This window comes from Schistosoma haematobium, chromosome ZW, assembly GCF_000699445.3.
Source record: "Schistosoma haematobium chromosome ZW, whole genome shotgun sequence".
NCBI lineage: Eukaryota > Metazoa > Platyhelminthes > Trematoda > Strigeidida > Schistosomatidae > Schistosoma > Schistosoma haematobium.
Genome location: NC_067195.1, coordinates 65,800,551 through 65,821,529, shown reverse-complemented (window position 1 = coordinate 65,821,529; position 20,979 = coordinate 65,800,551). Strand labels below are relative to the sequence as shown.

Genomic DNA, 20,979 nt, shown 5'->3' with positions numbered 1-20,979 from the left:
TACTTGATTTCGCAGTTAATTCGAATTTCAAATACAATAAGTTCAGTTACATTCGATGAGTTTTATTTACCCTAAGTAAGACTATTCTGGGAAAACATCAATTCGATTACTTTTAATCATCATACTGAGATAGAATTTCGCGAACTTGAATTGTCGGCATTAGTAGTAAGTATGGATGAATCCGAAGATGAGGGTTAAAAAATGGAAATGTTGAGGTGATCTTGAGTGATGTTACTCCTTAAAATACCAGAAGAGGGAACTGAATTAGTAGTGGTTTTAACGATTGCTTAAGCCTAGCCACACACGACTTTTTCGTTTTTAGTTTCTAGCATTAGCTTTTCAAACCCGAGATGGAAGTTCGTAGGGCGCGTGAGATTCGACATTTTTGGTCCAGACGTCTTTTACTTCCTACCTGTTGTGAGATGACATTGCTGAATATCTACGTTGTCTGGGGAAGACATTTTACTGCAGTCACACTCGTGGGCAGTCGGTAGTACGGACTATGGCTTTAAACTTGCGGCTTTCAGTATTACCACACTAGAGTCAGTCAGTCAGTCAGTAACAACGTACAACTTCGTACGTACGTACATCAGTTCGAGTCGCCACACCACATTAGCACAGAGATGCAGTTGTCGATTCAAATCCCGTAGTGGTAGAGGTAGTAAGAGTATAAGCAGTAGTCGAAAACACTAAGGTTCGAAGATGTTATTCAAGGAGTATAAACCAGTGAAATAAATTTGGGAAGAGAAAGAAAAAGAGACAAGGAGGAATCAGGAGGTTAGAATTTGGGAGAACACAAAGAGTGTATGCACCTGCGCCATTGCAAACGATTTTGAGCCGTGTCATTCAGGATCTCTAACCATCGGTTGCTATCATCTCGCGGTCCCAAACCAGGTAGTCTACACCTAGCGACATGGCTCAGACCACTTGTCAGTGACTTCATGGACTTGTGTCATGTTTTGGTCTGGCCACCCCTTGCTTTCTTCCAACCTACTCCTGTACCAGAAAACATCGCACGTCGGGGCAGTCGGTCGTTGGACATACGTAATACGTGTCCCAGCCATCTCAACTGATGAACTTTCACTACGTCATCAATGGATTTGCCATCCTTACCTAGTACCCGTTTCCTAACAACTGCGTTACTTACTCGATGGTCACAGGATATATGAACAATATTTCGAAGACACCTATGATCAAATACTAGTAACCTACGAACATCCTCTACTCTTACCGGCCATGTTTCACTGCCATAAAGTAGGACGGGATGAACTGCTGCGCAGTAAACCCGTCCTTTGGTTGATAGACGGATATCTCGCCTACGCCATAAATGACGCAAGTTGGTAAAAGCTAGTTGAGCCTTCTGTATCCGTGCTGAGATTTCGTCACACACCAGACCATAAGGGCTGATGAGACTTCCAAGATAAATGAAGCGGTCGACACACTCAACTACTTCACTCCCTATCACTAGTTCGGGTGTCAATGCAACCCAATCCTGAAGTAACATTTTGCATTTCGAGGGAGAGGATCTCATCCCGACCATGCTTGTATTGTTGCTTACAGTGGTCAGAAGACTTTGCATTTTGTCAGCGTCTTCACCAAACAGAACTACGTCATCAGCATATTCCAAGCCAACAAGTGAATCTTCCGGTGAAAGTTCAACCCCTGGAAATTTAGATGAGGAAAGTGTCATCTCTGAAAGCACGTCAACGAAAAAGTTAAACAAGAATGGAGAGAGTGGACAGCCCTGACGAACACCACCTGAGGTAATCAATTCTGACAACAGTTCGCCATAAGCTTTGGCTCGGCTAGTTGTGTTCGAGTAAAGAGCTTTTGTAAGGTTAGTGTACTTCTTTGGTACTCCTTTCAGTGACAAACACTGTCATAGAACCTCACGATCAACAGAGTCGAATGCTGCCTTAAGGTCGAGAAATACTACGATTGTGGGGTGTCTGAATGTGTGTCTGTGTTCTAGGACCTGACGTAGTGTGAATATCTGGTCTATACAACCACGTCCAGGTCGAAAACCGGCCTGGTTTTCTCTAGTCTGCTCTTTACGAGCTTTAGTTAGGCGTCGAAGTATTATTGAGGCTAATATTCTAGACACTATATTAGTCAAACTGATTCCTCTGCGATTGTCACAAGAGGACTTTTGTCCTTTCTTATAGACTGGCACAATCAGTGATTGAGACCAGTCAGATTGGATTACGTCCAGTTCCCAAATTCTACCCAAGACCTCAGTTAATCTCACTGCTAATACTGGACCTCAATCCTTAAAAATCTCAGGAGTAAACCTGTCAGGGCCTGCTGCTCTCGCACGCTACAGAATTCCCATAGCTTTTTCAACTTCGTAGAGTTGGGGGACTTACACCAACTTGCCAATTAGGTCGACTGGAGATCGTGGAAAACCGAAGTGTGGCTGAAGGCCAGTTGAACTGATCCCTAAAGTGTTCTGCCCATCGATCCAATCTCCTGGATTGAGAATGAATAATATGTCCATCTTCCTCTGAGATTGTTTCGCTAACGGTCGGGTTCCTAATTCCGGTTTCCTTAACGAGTCTGAACAATTGTCTGATATTACCTATTGCCGCTGCCTTTTCCATCTCTCTTGCTTTCGCTACCCACCACTGTTCACGATCATTGCGTAGGCTTCTTTTCAGCTTGTGCTTAAGCTGACTCCGCTCTTCGTTATGTTCAGAGCCAGGTGGAATGAGTTTCCGAGCATCTATCAGTGCGATAGATGCTGCTGAGATCCAGTGTTGCTCCTTAACCTTCTGGTTTATCTTACTAGCAGATATCACTGCTGTTTCCACAGCTTTCCGGATATCATTCCATGCTGCCTCAGGGTGGGCATCACATACATGGCTGCCTAACTGTTTTCCTAGTTGTTCCTGAAATATACTCTTAGCTTGACTATCATTAAGTAGGGCCCTAAGAGGTTTCCTTGCAGCGTCTTTCCTACGTCCAGTAAGACGCAAGCAAATACGCGCTCGCACTAGAGCATGATCTGAATCTAAGCATGTGCTCCAGAATGAGCGACAGTCTTCTATCGAGCCCCTCCATCGGTGGTGTGATCTATTTGGGTCCAACGTTGGGACGAATTAGGGGGTCGCCATGTTAAAAGATGTTTTTGCTTATGCTTAAAGTTAGTATTTGCAAGGGACAGGCGGTTATCTGAGCATAGCTGCAACAGACGGTCGCCATTATCTGTTCTTTGAGCCACGACGCTATAAGATCCACCTAGGTGTCTTTCCCTTTCGCTTAGTTTACCTACTTGAGCATTAAAGTCACCAGCCACCATTACTACATCAGAGCGCCTAGCTTTTCGGAGAAGGTCGGAGAACTTTCTGTAAAACTCATCTTTTACATCATCTGCGTTGCAGTCAGTGGGAGAATAGGCAGAGACGACGAAGAGGCAACGACGAGTGTCCCTATCTTTCCGAGTCCTTATTGTTCCGTTTAGTCGGACAGCGCACAAACGACTGTCTACTGGGATCCAGTCTAAGAGAGCTAGTTCTGCCCTAAGACTCAATGCTATACCTACGCCGGCGAGGCCACGGGAAACAGAATCAGGGCTTCCAGATATACGAAGCGTAAATCGAGTCGGTTCTTTATTTCGGCATGGTGATGTCAAATGAATGACGCTATTCGGATCCTCTATGCGCGTTTCGGAGACGCAGCACACATCGATAGCACGAGATTCTAAAGTCCTAGCTAAGGAAGCCTGCTGTCCTATTTGGCAAAGTGTTCGTACGTTAAAAGCTCCTACGTGTAGTTTAGAGCGTGGTTTCAGGAGACCAGGAATAGCGTTCCACGTACTCGAATCGTTTGTCCTAGCGGTGCGAGGTGATAAAGAGACGTGAGGAGGGTTAGTCGGGGAGATAAGAGAGGTATTAGGAGATGTAGGAAGGATTTGAATGTGACCAACTTGGTCTCGTGTGCTGTTACGGGTATGAGGGCTGATATCACTTCCCGACTGCCCACACCGTGGAAGGGTATTTCTTGAGGAACCTGAAAAAGAAGTCGGATTAGTGTTGGTCTTAACGACCTGGGAGCGTGACCGCAGAGCCCAAGGGACAACTGCTTGAGGCCGGTCGCGCACGGCCTTTTGTGGAAGGTTTTTGACGTGTTAGCTCCGTTCTTCAAAGAGCCTTACCACCGGAGACGGAAATCCGTGAGGTAAGGTGAGGTGTGACGTTTTTAGGGTCGACCTTTTCTAACCCCTTCCTTCCTTGTGGGAAGGCAGCATCGTTGCAGATGCTGGTTGTTTGAGGGGAACACCTTACTGCTGTCACACCTCTGTACAGTCAGCAGTACGGCTTCGCCCTCAGACCTTGAGTTGCTGCTTTTAGTCTTACCGCTCTCCAATCGACCTGCCTGGCATGGTAGAACCTACAGGAACATATGTTCCAGCCAATATAGCTCGGTTGGGTCATCACGATAGGCAAGCCCGATCACCGCGTCAAGGTAGCAGCTTCGGTCGGGTACCACACTAGAACGTATTATAGCATCCTGGTTAGTTCTACCACACTAGAACTAACCAGGATGCTATAATACGATCCATAGTAACAAGTATTTTAGCAAATATTGTTTGACTGCGTCATCACGATATGCGAAACTGATTGTCGTATTAAAGCTGCATCTATGGCCAAGTGAGGTTCTCAATATTACCCCCTGTTTGATTGGATTATCTCTTCGTAAGACACTCTTAGTCTGCAATGAAATTTTGTTCTATTTAGGGGGAAGAACAATTCTAATTTGATAATTATCACTATTTTGTCTACTAGTAAACAACTGAGAGTTTTAACCTCACACTTCAATTTCCGGTTGCTATTCTGAATAACACTGACGTTACAGTAACATAATTATAGTTTCTCAGTATATATATCAGTTCATGAAACTTTTTGACCGATTATATCGTCATTTACAGTAAACGATCACTAATGTCACAGTAAACTCGAGTATTTTAAAGACTTACTGTGACTTTATGTGTTATATAATATGAAACGTCGAAGGTAACATGATAGTAGTTAAGTGTATTATGATACATTCAACCAATTAATATCTATTGGGAGCAAAATACTAATTTAGGAGGAAAGTCAAAATTCTAAGGTTTAAAACTTCAACCTATCATATCTAGCACAAGGTATTTGATACCATATAAATGGTAAAAATAAGTAAACTAGTCCATTCAGGACTAAGGTATAACAAAGTTTCTAAAGTTTGGACGATGTGCTTGTTTGGAATCGAGATATAAAATAAATACAAATTATTGTATGCACGACATGATTGCGGACGTTTTTGATCAAGACGTTTGGAATTCAAGTTCTTATTTTGGGAGACATATATGACCAGCCTATATACGGTGGAAGCACAATTGAAATAAAACTGGGTTTAGTCGAATCGTCTCATCATAGCTCCGAGCAGTTTACGGTAGTAATGCGGATTAGCAAGCAATTAGGGGCTGTTTTGCAGCTGAAAAAGAAGTTCTTACGATAATGGACCAGTTCATAAAGTAATATTTGCGACAATAAATATATTTGACGTTGATCAATGCCAAACGACCTTCATGCAGATCTGAACTTTTGACGTGATACCTGTAACATTTAGGCTAAGGAGCTACTAACTGGTGTTCGACTTTGACAGGCTCATTAGTACGATACTTTAGCCACCTAACTCCAAGCTCTCATTAGATAGACCTAAAACCCACAGACTTATCAATAATCTCCCAAGTTTGGGGAAATCCCTGGAGCCAAATGACCTTACCCAAGGTTTGGAGGGAGATTTAGGGGTTTTGATGCCATTTCCCCAGAATTTCTATAGCGGCTTCCCCAAAATCGGGAGATTGGGTGGTGTAAAGATACGGTTCAAAGACATTGGCAATATAAATATTTAAGCTAATTTTGACGGATAATGTGAATATAAGTCACAATATTACCACTTTGGAGGATAGATGAAAAAAAAGCTCAAACCATTATCACCTGGGTTAGAGAATCTCCGAAGAAAACAGCCTTCGGAAAAGTCATACGCTCAAGGTCGTGCAAGGCCACCTCAGTGTCCAATATCTATTTAACTACGTGTTTTGCTTACTCCATTTTCTGGATGTTATGGTATGGTTCCAAGTCTCCGTTATCATCCACTGTATACTTTAGTCAATCTATTGAATCGATTCCTATGGACCTGACAGTTAATTAAGGGGTTAATAAGTCCAGGATAGAGATTCATACTCAGATTCAGATTTGTGTAGTAAAGACAGAAGGCCTACGGCCTATACTATTCCCTTTCAGGTGTGCTTCTGTGAGTGTATAGTCTTTTCTCGAGTGGGTCAATTAAAAGTGCGGACAATAGTTCTTCGGGTAGCAGGTTCATAACTCACTGGTACCTAAAGATCCTTGAGAAACTGGACCATGGGTACAAGTACTTCCACTATGGTGTACCTATGTGCCTTTGTATCTCTAAAGTGCCTGTAGACACACTTTGCCGCTTTGAAAGGCATCAGCTACTCTTTAGACCAGCCAATCACAATATTTAAGTCTGCCTGAAGTGTGTATACATATGCGTCTCCTGTTATTTCTCGCAAGATTTTTACATTATAAACGTATAGAAGCATTATGGACTCAGCTGTATTTGGAAGTTCATTCACATGCAGTATAGCAGTAAAGGACCTAGAACAGAACCTTGCGGTACTCCATAAAGTACTGTTCTCCGGGTGGAGCGATTTGAATTTACTCTCACTGTTCGTCCACAACCTACCATGAAATCCTTAATCCATTTTAGGTGGGGTCCAACAATGCCATGATTTCCCAGCTTTTTGTTGGCACATTGTCGCACGCTTTGCGGAAGTTTATGTAGACACTGATTTTCCATTGTCTAGTGCCTTTGTCTATCGCTTCCTTGCAAGGTAAACCTTTTCTGAAAACATGTTGTTCTCTGTTTAACAAGTTATTGATCTACACGAATGTCTTTCCAGTATTTAAACTACGACACTAATGAGGCTGACAGATCTGTAGTTTGATGGAAGTTGTCTTGATTTTGTTTTATGTATTGAAGTGACGACTGAATCCTTCCAGTCCATAGGTAACTCACCTTAGCCAGGTGATATTGAATATCGCAGTCAGTGGGGCTGCAATGTATTGTGCCATTTGTTTCAGGATTTCGGTGTATATTTCATTTGGTGCTGTTGATTTTTCCGTGTCTAATGTGTTCAGGGCCTTAATTACATCGTCTCGATCAAAGTTTACGGCGAGCAGGGGGTTTGTTGACTTGGTATTTGAGTCTAGTTCTTCGTCTGGAAGAGGCTCATGAGTGAAAACTGCCCCGAAATAGTTTGCCATGGCCTCTGCTGTTTTCTGATCACCCCACCATTTCAGATCTACTCCCTTCTTTGGTTGAGTTGGGAATCCGTTGCTGCTTCCTTGTTCTGCAATTTATGTACGAGAATAGTCTCTCAGGCCGCTTAATTGCAGATTGTGCCAACTGCATTTCATATTTTCTCCGAGCTTCCCGAACTGTAGTTATACAGTTATTTCTTATCGGCCTGCAGCGTTTCATTGTACTTCCTGTGCCAAGGCTGATAGCAACACTCCAACATTTCTTCTTTTATCTTAGCAAACGTCAAATATACCGGTCTGTCCAAGGGTGGCCGTTTTGTTTCTTCAGAACTGTCCAGAGTATAGGTGGTTGAGTTGTCTGAACGTATAACCGCTTGGAATGAGTCTATGTCTCTTCTACTGATGCCCCTGAGTCAATTATCCAGCTTTCAACCGATGCTGCGGGGTTGGTTTCATTCATGTCTGCCTTTCATACGTTCGGACGAGCCGGTACAACTGTTTGACAGGCGATCTCAGACACGAAGTTAAATAAGATCACGACCACTTCTCTCTAGGGGTGGGAGGAAAGTCGTTTTATCGACATCATCACCGTGCGCAAAGACTAACTCCAAGAGAGACGAGGAGCTTCATAAGTCATATCTGGTGTGATCTCTAATGTTCTGGAATAAAGCTAGTGCAAATGTGGTTTTTAACAATTTTTAATCAAATGATGTTTTTGATAACCCTACTTCTAAGTCTCCACAGTTTATACTCGGTGCCCTAAAGCCGCCTACTTTATGACATTCACCTCTATTACACCAGGACTTAAGTTTGCTTGGGAGGAAGTCATCTACCACACATTCATGACTGCGGTATACTATAAATAATTCAATTTCTTGCGGTATACATTTCAGCCTGTAGCGCACCAGTTTACATGTCCCTAGATCATATACCACTGTCTCGACAGCTCGTATGATTAAGGCAATTTTCGCGTACAGGATAGCCTCAGCTCACCTACGGCTTAGTCTATCGACCCTACTGGATAAAGACTAGTCAACTGGATTTCACTATCAAACAATCTGACGTTAACCATGTATCTTAGACGGTAGTGATATCCGGCTTTTCTATATACACACATGTCCTGAGCCCCCCCCATTTGATTAAGTAGGTCGGGAGCATTTGTGTAGCACACCTCTAATTCTGTGGAGAACTTTCCCTTACCAACAGAGTGGTTTGGGGATCGTTTTACTCCGAACATTTACACTTCAAAAACACTAAAGTACGGGGGTTTTTGCTGTTTCGGCGGCGCTCATTTACTTATACTTCTGCAGCTCATCTCTTAATGCGGTCAAACAGGCTGAGATCCTCACGGATGTGTTTTCTGGATCCAATCAGTTTGCGTGGGTTTCTCAGTATTAGGTTTCTTTCATCGGACGAAGCAAAAGCAACTTTTAAGAGGCAGTTCTTTTGAGTACATTCACAATCCATTTTTTGTACCATTCTGTAAAGCTTACAGATGCCAACTCCTGATGCTATTTCTGGAAGGACCTTGCCTAATAAATACCTAATTTGCCTGAGGTTATCATGAAATCTACCATTTTGTTCATTTTCTGAAGATTTTCTTAACTTATGAAAAGTGACTGACTTATCATCGAGGTCTGTCTTAAATCTCTGTGGAGTTTTAACAGCATTCCGATTTGGCGTCAGACGCAGAGATTTAACTCTGTTTTCTTAATTTTCTTTTTCTGGGTGTGACTGTAAGTCAATCTTCTACCCTATTACGTCTCTTGATCACATAACCAACTTCACTTGTAGCTCTTCAAGGGTTACTGTAGATCCCAAGCTTGGGTAAAGGAGAAAAGTTGGGTATGGGGTCAGCGACCTCATCCCGTGGAAAACAACCTTGCTGAAAAAAAGTTGACCAGAATAAACAAATCCAAACATTTAAACTCTGCAATGGAAATGAGAAGATACAACTTGGCGGTTCTTGGAATCAGGCAAATCCATTGGACCAAAGCTGGATAGCAAATGTTACGTACGGGGAAGATGCTGCTGTATTATGATCACGAAGAGTAAAATGCTACACACACTGGGTGTTGCTCTCATGATGCCTAAAGAAGCACGTAAAACACTCATAGGATGAGAATCTCATGGACCCTGAATCATCAAAGCATCCTTCAAAACAAAGAAAGAGGGAATTACTATGAATGTTATGCACACACCAATGATGGCACCGAAGACGGAAAGGATTAGTTTTATGAGAGGCTGCAGTCGATTGAGGTGAAGTGCCCAAAAAAGACCTGACAATTCTTAAGAGAGGTCTAAACAATAATATCGGATGGAAATCACCGGGTATGAATATTTTATGTGACAATACGGACTGACTGGGAGAAAGGAACGTGGATTCACAGATTTGTGTCCATCCGGAAATTGTTATAAGTAGTGGTTGAACAGCCGATTGATGTACCGAAATCATCTGTTAGATAAAAGTCACAAGGAAACAATACTTCATAAAATAAAGTACGACATCGAAGAAGAATAACTACAATAGTTCAGATATGCTACAAAGTTAAATCTAAATTACGTCGTTCTCACGTATACTGACAGTTGCACCGAAGGTTCGTTTAGGTATCATTAGCGTAACAGCTGGATGTGTGAATGAAGACATATACGAAAACTATGGTTGGGTTCGTGGAGAATTTTCGAGGACGTTTAGATATTTTTCAAACCCGTATTGTATACAAATAAACCGAAAATAGAATTAAAATGACTGTCGTGTAATAAGGAAATCGAGCCATGATTTACCGTGTGAAATACAAGGAGTATAGTAAACATTAATTAAAATCGTAACCAATGTAACTAAAGTTTAGATGGTTCAGGTAACGTGACCATTTCGTAAAAGGCTGATACAAAGAGCTTATTACCTAGCGTTAAGTGAGATTAAGTACAACAAAGTGTCTACTGAAGACATGGACTAAGATTCCCCGTGTACATGTAATATGTTTTACCACAGTATGTCGACTTGCGAGTCATAAATGCACATGATTTTGATTAAAACGACGGCAGTGATAGAATATATAAGTATTCCACGTGAAAGAAACTACGAAATGTTATTACGCATCATAAATATAGCACGAAGTAATTTAATAAAATTATGAAACTCGCCTGGGTTACTCTTACTTCAAAGTAATGGAGATATGAAGTAGACGGTAGTTTGAATCTGGATCATATACGAGGTACTGTTGATTAAATTCTTGGATTAACACAGCGTTGTAGACTGAATTTGTATAAGTCCAAAATTAATTTAAGCCAAATACGTAGCATTACCTGACGAACAGTCTAAACGTGATCTAAGGTTGCAGAAAATGTATTGTTCAAACTCACCATAAATTTCTAGCATTCGTATCCTCTGTTTGGCCATGGAACTCAGCAGTTGGAAATTAGGCAGGCGGTGTTAAAAAAATTAAAACATTCACGTGGATAGTGGTTAAATAGAAAGATGAATTTATAGTCGACAGTTAATCTTGTCTCGCTTATACCAGTGGATAAGTTACAAACAGATGTGCGTTCGTGTTTTCTTGTGGCTACACTCACGAGTGGTCGATATTTTAACAGACACATTACACAGGAGCATTTACATGCTGCTAATGCTTGTTAACGAACCATGATAAATGATTATAATCGAAGTTGATTGGTAGGTTCTATCTATTAAACTAGTTATTTAAGTTTAAATACTAATCAATATTGACATGAAGCAACGAAAGTTCACACTAATAGATCAACATGGGCAATGATAAAAATGAAGAAGAATAAGTATAGATCGCAATAATAAAGATTATAGTGATAGGTTGCGTTATTCGAAGTCTTGCTCAACAGTGTAGATCACCAACGTAGATGGTCTATGTCGAGTGATCGGAGGCCTACTCGAGTTATACGGGAATGGTGTGACGAACCAGCTAACATCGAAGTCACACCTCGTGGTCGGCAACTTACGTGAACCACCCCACTGACGCATCTAAGTACCATAGCTGCCTTAAAGACTGTACAACACAGAGGACTTCATTACAGAAATATATTGGTTAAAGTAGATACAAGCGAAAGCGAGACCACCGCTGAATGAGTCAGTCCACGGCGTACGAATAACTGATGCGCGTTGGTTGTCCTTGACCTTGACGAGGATCGATGATTCGTTCGATATTCAATGATCCAACCGCCGTATGATTTGGCTTGGGCTCAGTGAAATTTCACTGACCCTACAAGAGCCTTTCAGTGTCAAATTTCATTAATCCACTGTAGAAAACTTCTGGTGATATTTCGATTCATCCGTTCAGAGTCCTGAATATTATTTCCACAACAGTATATCTTTTTATCTGAACATCACTAGTATGAAGAGATAACGGGCCTAATACCTAAGATCACATCTGTCCTGGAAGTTGTCATCTAGCAATAAGCTTTGAAAGGCAGGTCGAAAGTGCCTCTAATTTTCACCATTTTCAACAAGAATTTATTAGTTCCTCATTTACATAGTGAACCTTGGCGGACAACACGTAGTTCACCATCGAGATAATGTTGCGACAAGTTGATTTTAGAAATCTAAGGCATCATTTGTGATAGTTTGAAATATTTGAATTATGGTACAAACTAGGAATCCCAGAAATAACGCAATTTAACCAAAAAGTATTAGATGAGCACAAATGAACGTATTGTATTTGGACTTTGAAATCAAGCAGTCATCAAGTACAAAGGAATCGTTAGTTCATACAAACACCACCCAATACCACCTGGCCACCAACTTAGGTTGAGTCTGTTTAGAGGGTCATTAAATGGAATGAGTTCGAATTATGATTACGCGACTTAAGATGTTCCATCATTGTCGTTTAGCTATATTAGATTGCGGCCATTAATTAGAAAACCTTACAGAGTTTGCAATACTAAGAGAATCTTCATCCCTACAATACAACATCAAGTTATTTAGTAGGTCTGATTTGGAGTTATTTCCCCTACCATCAGATTTGCTTCTAAGTAACTACACTGCTCTTTCAATGTAGGAGTTAGACTCATTTGAGTAGATAGTTTTGATAAATATTTTGTTCTAGATTTAGGTTTCATGCTATTCGAAACTCATCAAAAAGGTGTGTCTGTAATCTACGACAGAGTCAATGCTTCCTCGTCGACTCGATCCCATCTCATCCAGATTTATAGTTTAAGATGTTACCACTACGTTATGAGCCATATCTGACCTCCCACAGGATTGGAATGTATCTAAAATCGCCCGATCACTTATTAGTAGCTGACGTCATGTGTTTCAAGTCATATTTTTTAAGCGTCTGTCTAATTTTATCAATCAAGTCGAGGGTTTTCTGTCCACTACCTCTGACCATTGCCTTGAGTCTCAACATAGTTCACATGATATCAAATCACCTAGATTAGTGATCACATTACAACTTCACTGATATAACTAGATCAGCACAAAAGATGGACTTGGGAAACATTGATATTTTATACCACTCAGTGACTGACCAATTGTAAATCGAATGACTTGTATTTCTGTTTTTATAATATTATTTTGCTTGGTCGTCTGTATGTTTTTCTGTGTACTATTTCCATCTCATTGTGATTCTGATCTATAAATATTATAGACGCATTGAATAATACTTTGAAAAGTTTGAACTCGTTTCATCACAGTGAAGATCAAGCTTGATTTAGGTGGAGCTTTGTCTTCTGAGTTGGATAGTTTGATCGTGAAGCTTTCATTGTTTTCCAACTTTTGAAAAATGAACCTACTACGTAATACCAGTGTTCTAGTCTGGAAATCAATAAGTAAAACTGATTCTTACATAAAAAGTGTGTTTTACGCATGTTGTAAGAACAAAAGGGGGATAATTTACAAAGAATCAAATAATTAATGACTTAACAAAAAAAATATAAGTCTAGAAATGACGAATTATGCTGAAAAGTACCTGGGTTACGGCCAAATTTAAGACATCGTTCCACAATTCCCCTGTCAGTCAAGTCGAAATACCTGAAAGTTAATCAAATTACACTTTTCTATCAAAGTGTGAGCTGCTGAATTAGTCTACAGATTAATAAGATGTACATATTTGCACATAGATGATCACACCAGGTGCCTAACCAGATGGCTACATAGTCTAAATATGGATTGTAATCGCCGTCTGTGAACACTACTTGAATCCGTTAATAAAAGTATCTGAAAGTTGAAGCCGTACACGTTTATTGAGTGATAATAACTGTTTTGAATTCGGTGAAATTGCTAGTGACGTTAGTGACCTTGGAGAATTGATGCTTTGATTACTTTGAGTGAAACATGAAGGCAGAGAATATCTTATGTGTGATAAAGAAGCTGTTATGTCCATTGAAGCATAAACAGAGGTATCATTTATTACATTTGGAGTTGAATTACGTCGAGTGCTTGCAAAAATATTACTATCACTATTTTCACGATAATTTGTACAACTGCTATCATCATTATTATTAACATCAGAACAGCAATTTTCAGTAAACATTACTGATTTTGTGTTTTTCATTTGTGAACTTTGGTTATGAAGATGCCAATCATCCAAAGGAAATAAGTGTTTACTTATTAAACTTGAAGACGAACACTGATTAGGTCTATTGTAATTTTCTGAAACTGAAACTGATGAAATGATAGGTTTTGTAGATGTTTCTTTTGATTGATTGTTATGTTTGGATCTACTTGAATTGATATTATTATTACTACTAAGTAATGTATGCGCTTCAAATTTCTTTTTAGATTGATTGCCTTGCATAGCTAATGAATATACTTCTTTACGATATATCGAATGTCTAGTTTTGTACAGACCTACATCGATATAATTAAAAGTTTGATCTGGTGTCTGATGTAATACAAGTTGAAAAACGTTATCTTGAATTGATTTAGGTAATAATAGTATAGCAGTCATAATTAATAATATTAAGGCCATCAGTGATACTAAGGCAATTAAACCAGGTTGAAGTTCTACTTTTTCTGGACTAATAATGAATACCATAGAATTGTTAATATTTACCGAATTATTTATCGAGATATTTTGTGTACCTGTTTTCTGTATATCAGTTAGAGTAATCATTATTGCGACATTGACTTGATGTATAAATTTTCACAGTTTTTTTGATCAAATGTTTTCTGAAAGTATGAAACAAAAAGGGAAAATAATAAGGGTGAAACAGAAATAAAACAGAAAAACAAATTTCAATTTATCAATTTGTATTATATTTTAGAAAATGAGATTTTAAAAATGCCTAAGAATTTCTTTTCATTATTCATTGACTAATTAATATGTGTAAAACTTGCATTTATCCAATAATTAATTGGAATAAATTATAAATGAGAGTACATTGTAATAGCTTATAAGATACTATAATCTATAACAGTAGCACTCAAGAATAAAAAAAATAAATTTGAGTAATAAAAAGGCTTATGGGAAACTTGTACTACAATTATGAAACCAGTAAAATTAAGTAACTACTGTACTGTTTATCACCCTGAAATAAAGATTCTCTACTAATAGTGTTAATACTAAAGACTATTCAAAAAAAAAGAAAATAATTCATGTTTAACTATTTTCATTGATTCTTTAAGATAAGTAATCCTATGACTTACATATTTTTTAAAGCCTATTCAATTGCTAATTGTGAAACACATTGTTTTACCAGAAAAGTCAAGAAGTATGTTTGATCTGTAAGTGGAATTTTATCACAAATTCTATAATTTTCAAATTATTTATACGGAATCTTACTATAATTGTGATGTAGATTACTTATATCCATATAAGTAGTATATAACTGTGGTGAGGCACAGAATGTATTTCAGCAGAAGATCGATGACGAAAGAACAGAAACGGAACGCAATCGACATCAAAATACATGAACAATGAAATCTGAGACAATGGGCTGATATTTGCAAAAGGAACAGTGAAGTTTGAGACGATGGATTGATATTCAGCAAATTAACTATTTACTATATGGTTCTCAGATTTTAGTGAGTTGTTCTGTAATTTCGTGTCAAATACATTCGATTGTCCCAGCTAGTGTTCTGTTCACTACATAATTGTTATTTATAGCTTATCGGAAAGTTTTGGCTCTTTAAAAATCCCCATAGAATATTCAAAAATGAAGAATATTTGAGTGAACAATTGTTTCCAATAACTTTATTATCAGGATCTACAGTTATAAATTCATAATTATTGTGATATTTTACAATGGTCAAAATAAACCATGAAATAAAGAATTTGAAAATGTTATATGTTAAAAAAGGTGAACGATTGCATCTGTTACGACATATATACTTCAAAATTATGTAATATAAAACAAATTACAATTAATAAGTGAAATACTAACTCATTAAATTGATATTATAGAAATGTTTATATATTTTACAGGAAATTTTCATTACAGAGCTATTTTAGTCAAAGAACCTTTGAAAAAGAAAAAAACTACTGAATATCTCATTTCTTTACATCAGAGACTATTTATTGATTTGTGAATACATAACCATTGTCTTTCAGTGAAATAGTCCAAAAGTATTGTGTTATTTAAAAGAATTAAGAGTACAGAGCCTAATCTCTAGTGGAATTACAGGTTCATAAACCTAAGGAGTTTCAAATTAGAGTTTTCATTGATTCTTAGAATAATTTCAGTGATTAGTTCAAATCAATAATAAATGAAGTTATTCAATATGTATTCTGAAAAGAGTATATTTATTAAAAATTAAATGAAATTATGTATAGGTATTAAGTAGACTATCAGTAAAGAGACTATATATGATCAATAAAAATACAAAATTAATTATAAAGCTAATTAGAATGATCTCTTCTTATCTCTATTAACATGTAAAACTATTAGTAGAAATAAAAAATTATGAGAAACAAATAACGATTTTATGAGTTTAATAGTTGAATTCATGAGTCGATTAAAGCTAGACCACCGTGGTAAGTTTGGAAGCACTGAACACCTGTTTCGTCCCCTTATGGGACTCTTCAGTATTGCGCAATCATGATCCCGTTCGCATGATCAGTAAGTTGTTGCCTCGCAACAGACACGATTGAAATCCACTGACCACAGCTTCTTACTAGAATTTCAGGAAACACCTCCTGAAACCAGTTACTAGTGAGCACATAATGACTATTATCAGAAAAGGGATTCTGTGGAGATTGTAGTAGACGGTTGCGTAATTTCGGTAATTTGTTGAAGTTAGACATTAACATCGTTGGGTCCCGGCTAGTTCAGTTGTCTAGAGGTTAAGTTTTCGCGCACGAGACAAAAAGTCCTGGGTTCGAATCCTGTGAATGTGATCGTAGGTGCGCAATACTGAGAAGTCCCGTACTGGGACGAAAAGGCCGTCCAGTGCTTCCAGGTTTTACATGGTGGTCTGGCTTCAAATGACTCATGATTTCAATTAATGAATAAAGATAAATAAATTTTAGGAAAGTTATAATAAAAGTACTGATAAAAACTGGATATATTTCTATCATAGAAGTTCAACTTTTTTGTGTGTATTGAATGAAATTCAAATGGCATAAATAAATTATATCTTACAGTCAGATTATTGTCATCTGATTCATTTATATGTTCAAATTTAATGAAATAGAATTCACAGGATTCAAACAAAGTAACTCATGAGTTTTTTACATCAGTGCTGAATCCTACTTTCATATAGAAGGTTTGATTTCAGTCGATTTATTGTGCTTCAGAAATTCAGAAGTACTAAAGGATGAATACAGAGGCAACCCGATAAGAAAACGGAATATAACTTGATTACTTTAGTTGCAAAACTGTTTATTTTACTGTCACTACACGGGTACTTAAAAGCAGATATTATTTATTTACTTTTAGCTTTCTAATTTATACAAACAGACATTTATGCATCAGTTTTTAAAGTATTTCACTTTTAACTTTTTATCAATGTCTTGCCCATGGATTTTATTATTCTTCTAGAATTATTATAGGTTATTTAGTGAGGTTGGCACAAAGACAATAATTACTGATTGAACATTATCATATTCCAAAGTAGCACTCGATTAGAAAAGTATTTAATTAAGATCATGAACTGATCAATGATAGATTACTATTGAAAACCTGAAAGCATTGAACGGCCGTTTCGTCCTAGTATGAGACTCTATAGCAATGCGCATCCCGCACGTGTGACTTGAACCCAGGACTTTCGGTCTTGCACGTGAACGCTTGACATCTAGACCACTGAGCCGGGATCATTAATCTATTAAAGATCTCAATTAAAACTCAATAATCTCCAATATTCTATACTGCAAAAAAATATTTGATGACATTTTATTACAAATTAAGCTGAAATGTAGTATATAAGATAATTCATTTCCCAATAGAAGTGATATACAATAATGCTCATATAATAAAAACAATTTTTTCTGACCAGATGGTTAAATATGATGAATTGAGCTAAAAAATGAATTATTATTTTGTTATTTATGACTTGAAGGTCACTTTTCGATATCTAAATGGACATAAAAAGTGAACTTAGATTATTTGATTATAGTTAGATACTAAATTGTATCGATATTTACCCTCACTAATATTGTGTTTATAAGTTATTTGCATGAATCTATAATTAATAACCTGTAATCTTCCGTTTGAGAGATTATGACAACATTCATTATTAATATTATTTTACTTGGTGTAAAAGATATAATCGTTCTTTTCCTTTAAATAGATTTGTGTTCCAAGTGGAGGCTTTATTACACATATTATTAAAATAACTTGTCTCAAATGTATTATTTGCTTTACTGACTCATCGTGGACTTATTGCTTTAACATTCATTTGTTCATAGTTCCCATAGGAAAATCCATCCCTAAGTTTTTCGGTTTTATTTAACCAAATTATTTTATACATAACATTCAGCCAAAAAAATGAGATACTTAGAAGTTGAATATATAACTTTTAATTTGATATACTTATATGAATAACTCACAATTCGATTAAGTTATGATTCGTAGCATCGCATTCCCAAAGGGTAAATATCTAATTATATTTACTATTCCATTCTTTTTAATATGTATATGCATTGGCAAATTCTTTTGGTAAGAATAAGTAAATGTCAAACTGGTTTTCTACAATGTAATATAAAAGAAACTAATTAATTGATAACAAATTACACTGCTAATAACCAATCAAGTTTAAAACATAAAAAGTAATTTGAAGACACTGAAATATATTGTATTACATTCAAAAAAGATATCGGAATCTCATACATTCATTAAATCAGTTTGAACCTATGAAAGTGTTAATTCTTACGGGCTAAAGAAAAATGACTGGATATAATTAAGAAAACATTGTTGGGTACTGGCATGTTAACCAGAAGGTATTGCAAAACGATTCGTGATGCACGCTGAACAGTAGGAATAGGTTGATACGAACGTTCTAGTAGTTTAACAATCAATGATCTGGGAATAATGTTACTGTTTAGACAACGTTTATTAAATATTCGATGATTGTATCAGTTACGTTTGCACTTGGATAATTTGATTTGATTATTAATGAGTTTATAGGTATCAAGGTCAATGTTGAACTTGATAGTTTAAAATAAATTGAGCATTGGATAGAGAGTTAATAATAAATATATTTTTTGTTTTATCCTAATGTGTAGAAAAACTGTATATTTAGATGAAGCAAATGTAGGAGTATTTGTAACCAGAATAACTACTATTACATCTATGAAATATAAACTAAAATCTAACAAATTATTCAAACATTATATAGAACACGTAAAATATTTGGTTGCATAATCAAGGTAGTTAGCAAAGGTTAAAAGTATTTGAATCTAGCTAAATCATATGATAGAAATCTCGTCACTCATTTTGTGTTACATCTCTATTCTCATACAATTTTAAAAATAAAAACTGACGATAGATTGGTTGAAAATCTTAAGATCTATTGTTAAATAATACTATGTCATAATTTGTAATCGTACTCAAACATTTAAAATTTGTAACCTTTTAGGTGTTCCTCTTTGTTAATCTTTTGTTTAGCTATGTACTACGTAAAGTATCCTTTAGCAAATAATCATCACAAAAGTGCAACACAGATACATCAAAATATTATACACGGAAACTGAACACAAGGTTACCAAAGTAGGTAAGCGGTTGCAACCTAATTTGATCAAATAGCATTGAGGCAAAATGTCAGTGAAGAAGATGGACTGATAAGGAGAAATTATGAACGTAATTTTACTAATCCTTTTAGAATTAAAAACTAATTAAGTCATTTATTTGTCTATGATTAATAAAAAAGAACAAACAACCTGGTTTTCCAAACACAGCATTGAAAGATGACATAATAGGAAAATCAGATTTCATGGACAGGATAATTGAAACCAAGAATAATTTCCAGTTTAGTTGCAAAATCTAGTAAAAATTTAGAGCAATCTAAGTTTAATAATATTTTCTTCCTACTACACTAGTTGAATGGAATAGGATTACGGATACTTGTAAACAATATGTCTGTAAATACTACTGAGATTTAGTTCATGGAGTTACTACCTAAGTTTATTCTTGCCTGAGGTTTACTCTGTTTGTTGACAATTCTCAGGTTTCTGGAAGCTCTATTATTACCTGCAGGAAAGTAAGTCACCCTATTAACGTTTCACAAGTACTCTTATCAGGCTTCCAACTATTCACATTATTTAAAACTCTATAAATGGTAGTTATTTGGACGATTACGTACAGTGAAGTACAATGAAGAAAGAAAAATTATACGATTATAAACCTTCTATCAAGTAAGTGCTCAAAAATGCATTATACTATATTTTTTGATATGTGAGACCCTAATTCTCTTCAATATTTTGGTAAACCCACTGTGTATCTTACAGTGAACAATGTCTTTCAATTTATTGATTGATATTATGTGAGTTAAATCAATGATCAATTATGAAACCTTGTATTAATTAAAGTATCATTAACTAGTTGTAGTATAAAACAGGACAACGGGTATAACTTCACTTTTGATAGAAAAAAAAACGGCCAGTTTTTAAAAACTACTAATTTTGAACATGACATGATCAACAAAATTGACCTAATTCATCGTATACTGTGACATTGAGTCGGTTACAAATATTATTACGTCACAAGGTTTAGTCATGATATTAAAAAATCAAAGAAATACTTTAACTGAACTTACGTTACATCAGTAAATAGATGGTTTACAGAAATCCAGTTCATCTTGATATAATAAAAAAGAATACTTATGCGTAAATCACTATAAGTGAAAAATTTAAACCCCAAGAAAACAATAAAATTAAGAAAAATGCTAAGATTTATATTCGTTTTGACAGAAAACATCGCAGGTCAGTATGATGACATAGTGAAAGTAACCGAAAATTTTCAAAATTAGTAGGTTTCTAAAAATGCAATGATCTAGGAAAGTCAAATTAAAGTTCCCAAATCTTTACAAAATTCTTTATACAGAAATCAGGTCACATGAACTGACAGTAAAAATGTTCTATGGATATTTATTATGTAAACTAAGTAGATCATAATTGTATATAGTGTATCCATTACATATTTTGTATTTCCACTCATTTTCTTTCAGGGTCAAGGTTTAAGGAATATCCTCAGAAAAGTTTGTAGAAGCCTTTATTGAAAGTGGCTTGTACCTACAAACCTATGA

At 36.6% G+C, this 20,979-nt stretch overlaps 1 protein-coding gene across 1 annotated transcript in view; it reads right to left on the bottom strand.

Annotated features, from left to right (window-relative positions):
* Positions 1–9,972: 9,972 nt before the first annotated feature.
* The window catches only part of MS3_00004172 (uncharacterized protein), a 55,838-nt gene continuing 44,831 nt past the window's right edge, over positions 9,973–20,979 (bottom strand). Inside the window, exon 2 of the mRNA XM_051212072.1 lies at positions 9,973–14,469. Within this exon, the coding sequence (XP_051072211.1) occupies positions 13,490–14,413 (924 nt within the window). The 5' untranslated portion in view covers positions 14,414–14,469 and the 3' untranslated portion in view covers positions 9,973–13,489. The remainder of the gene's footprint in view (positions 14,470–20,979) is intronic.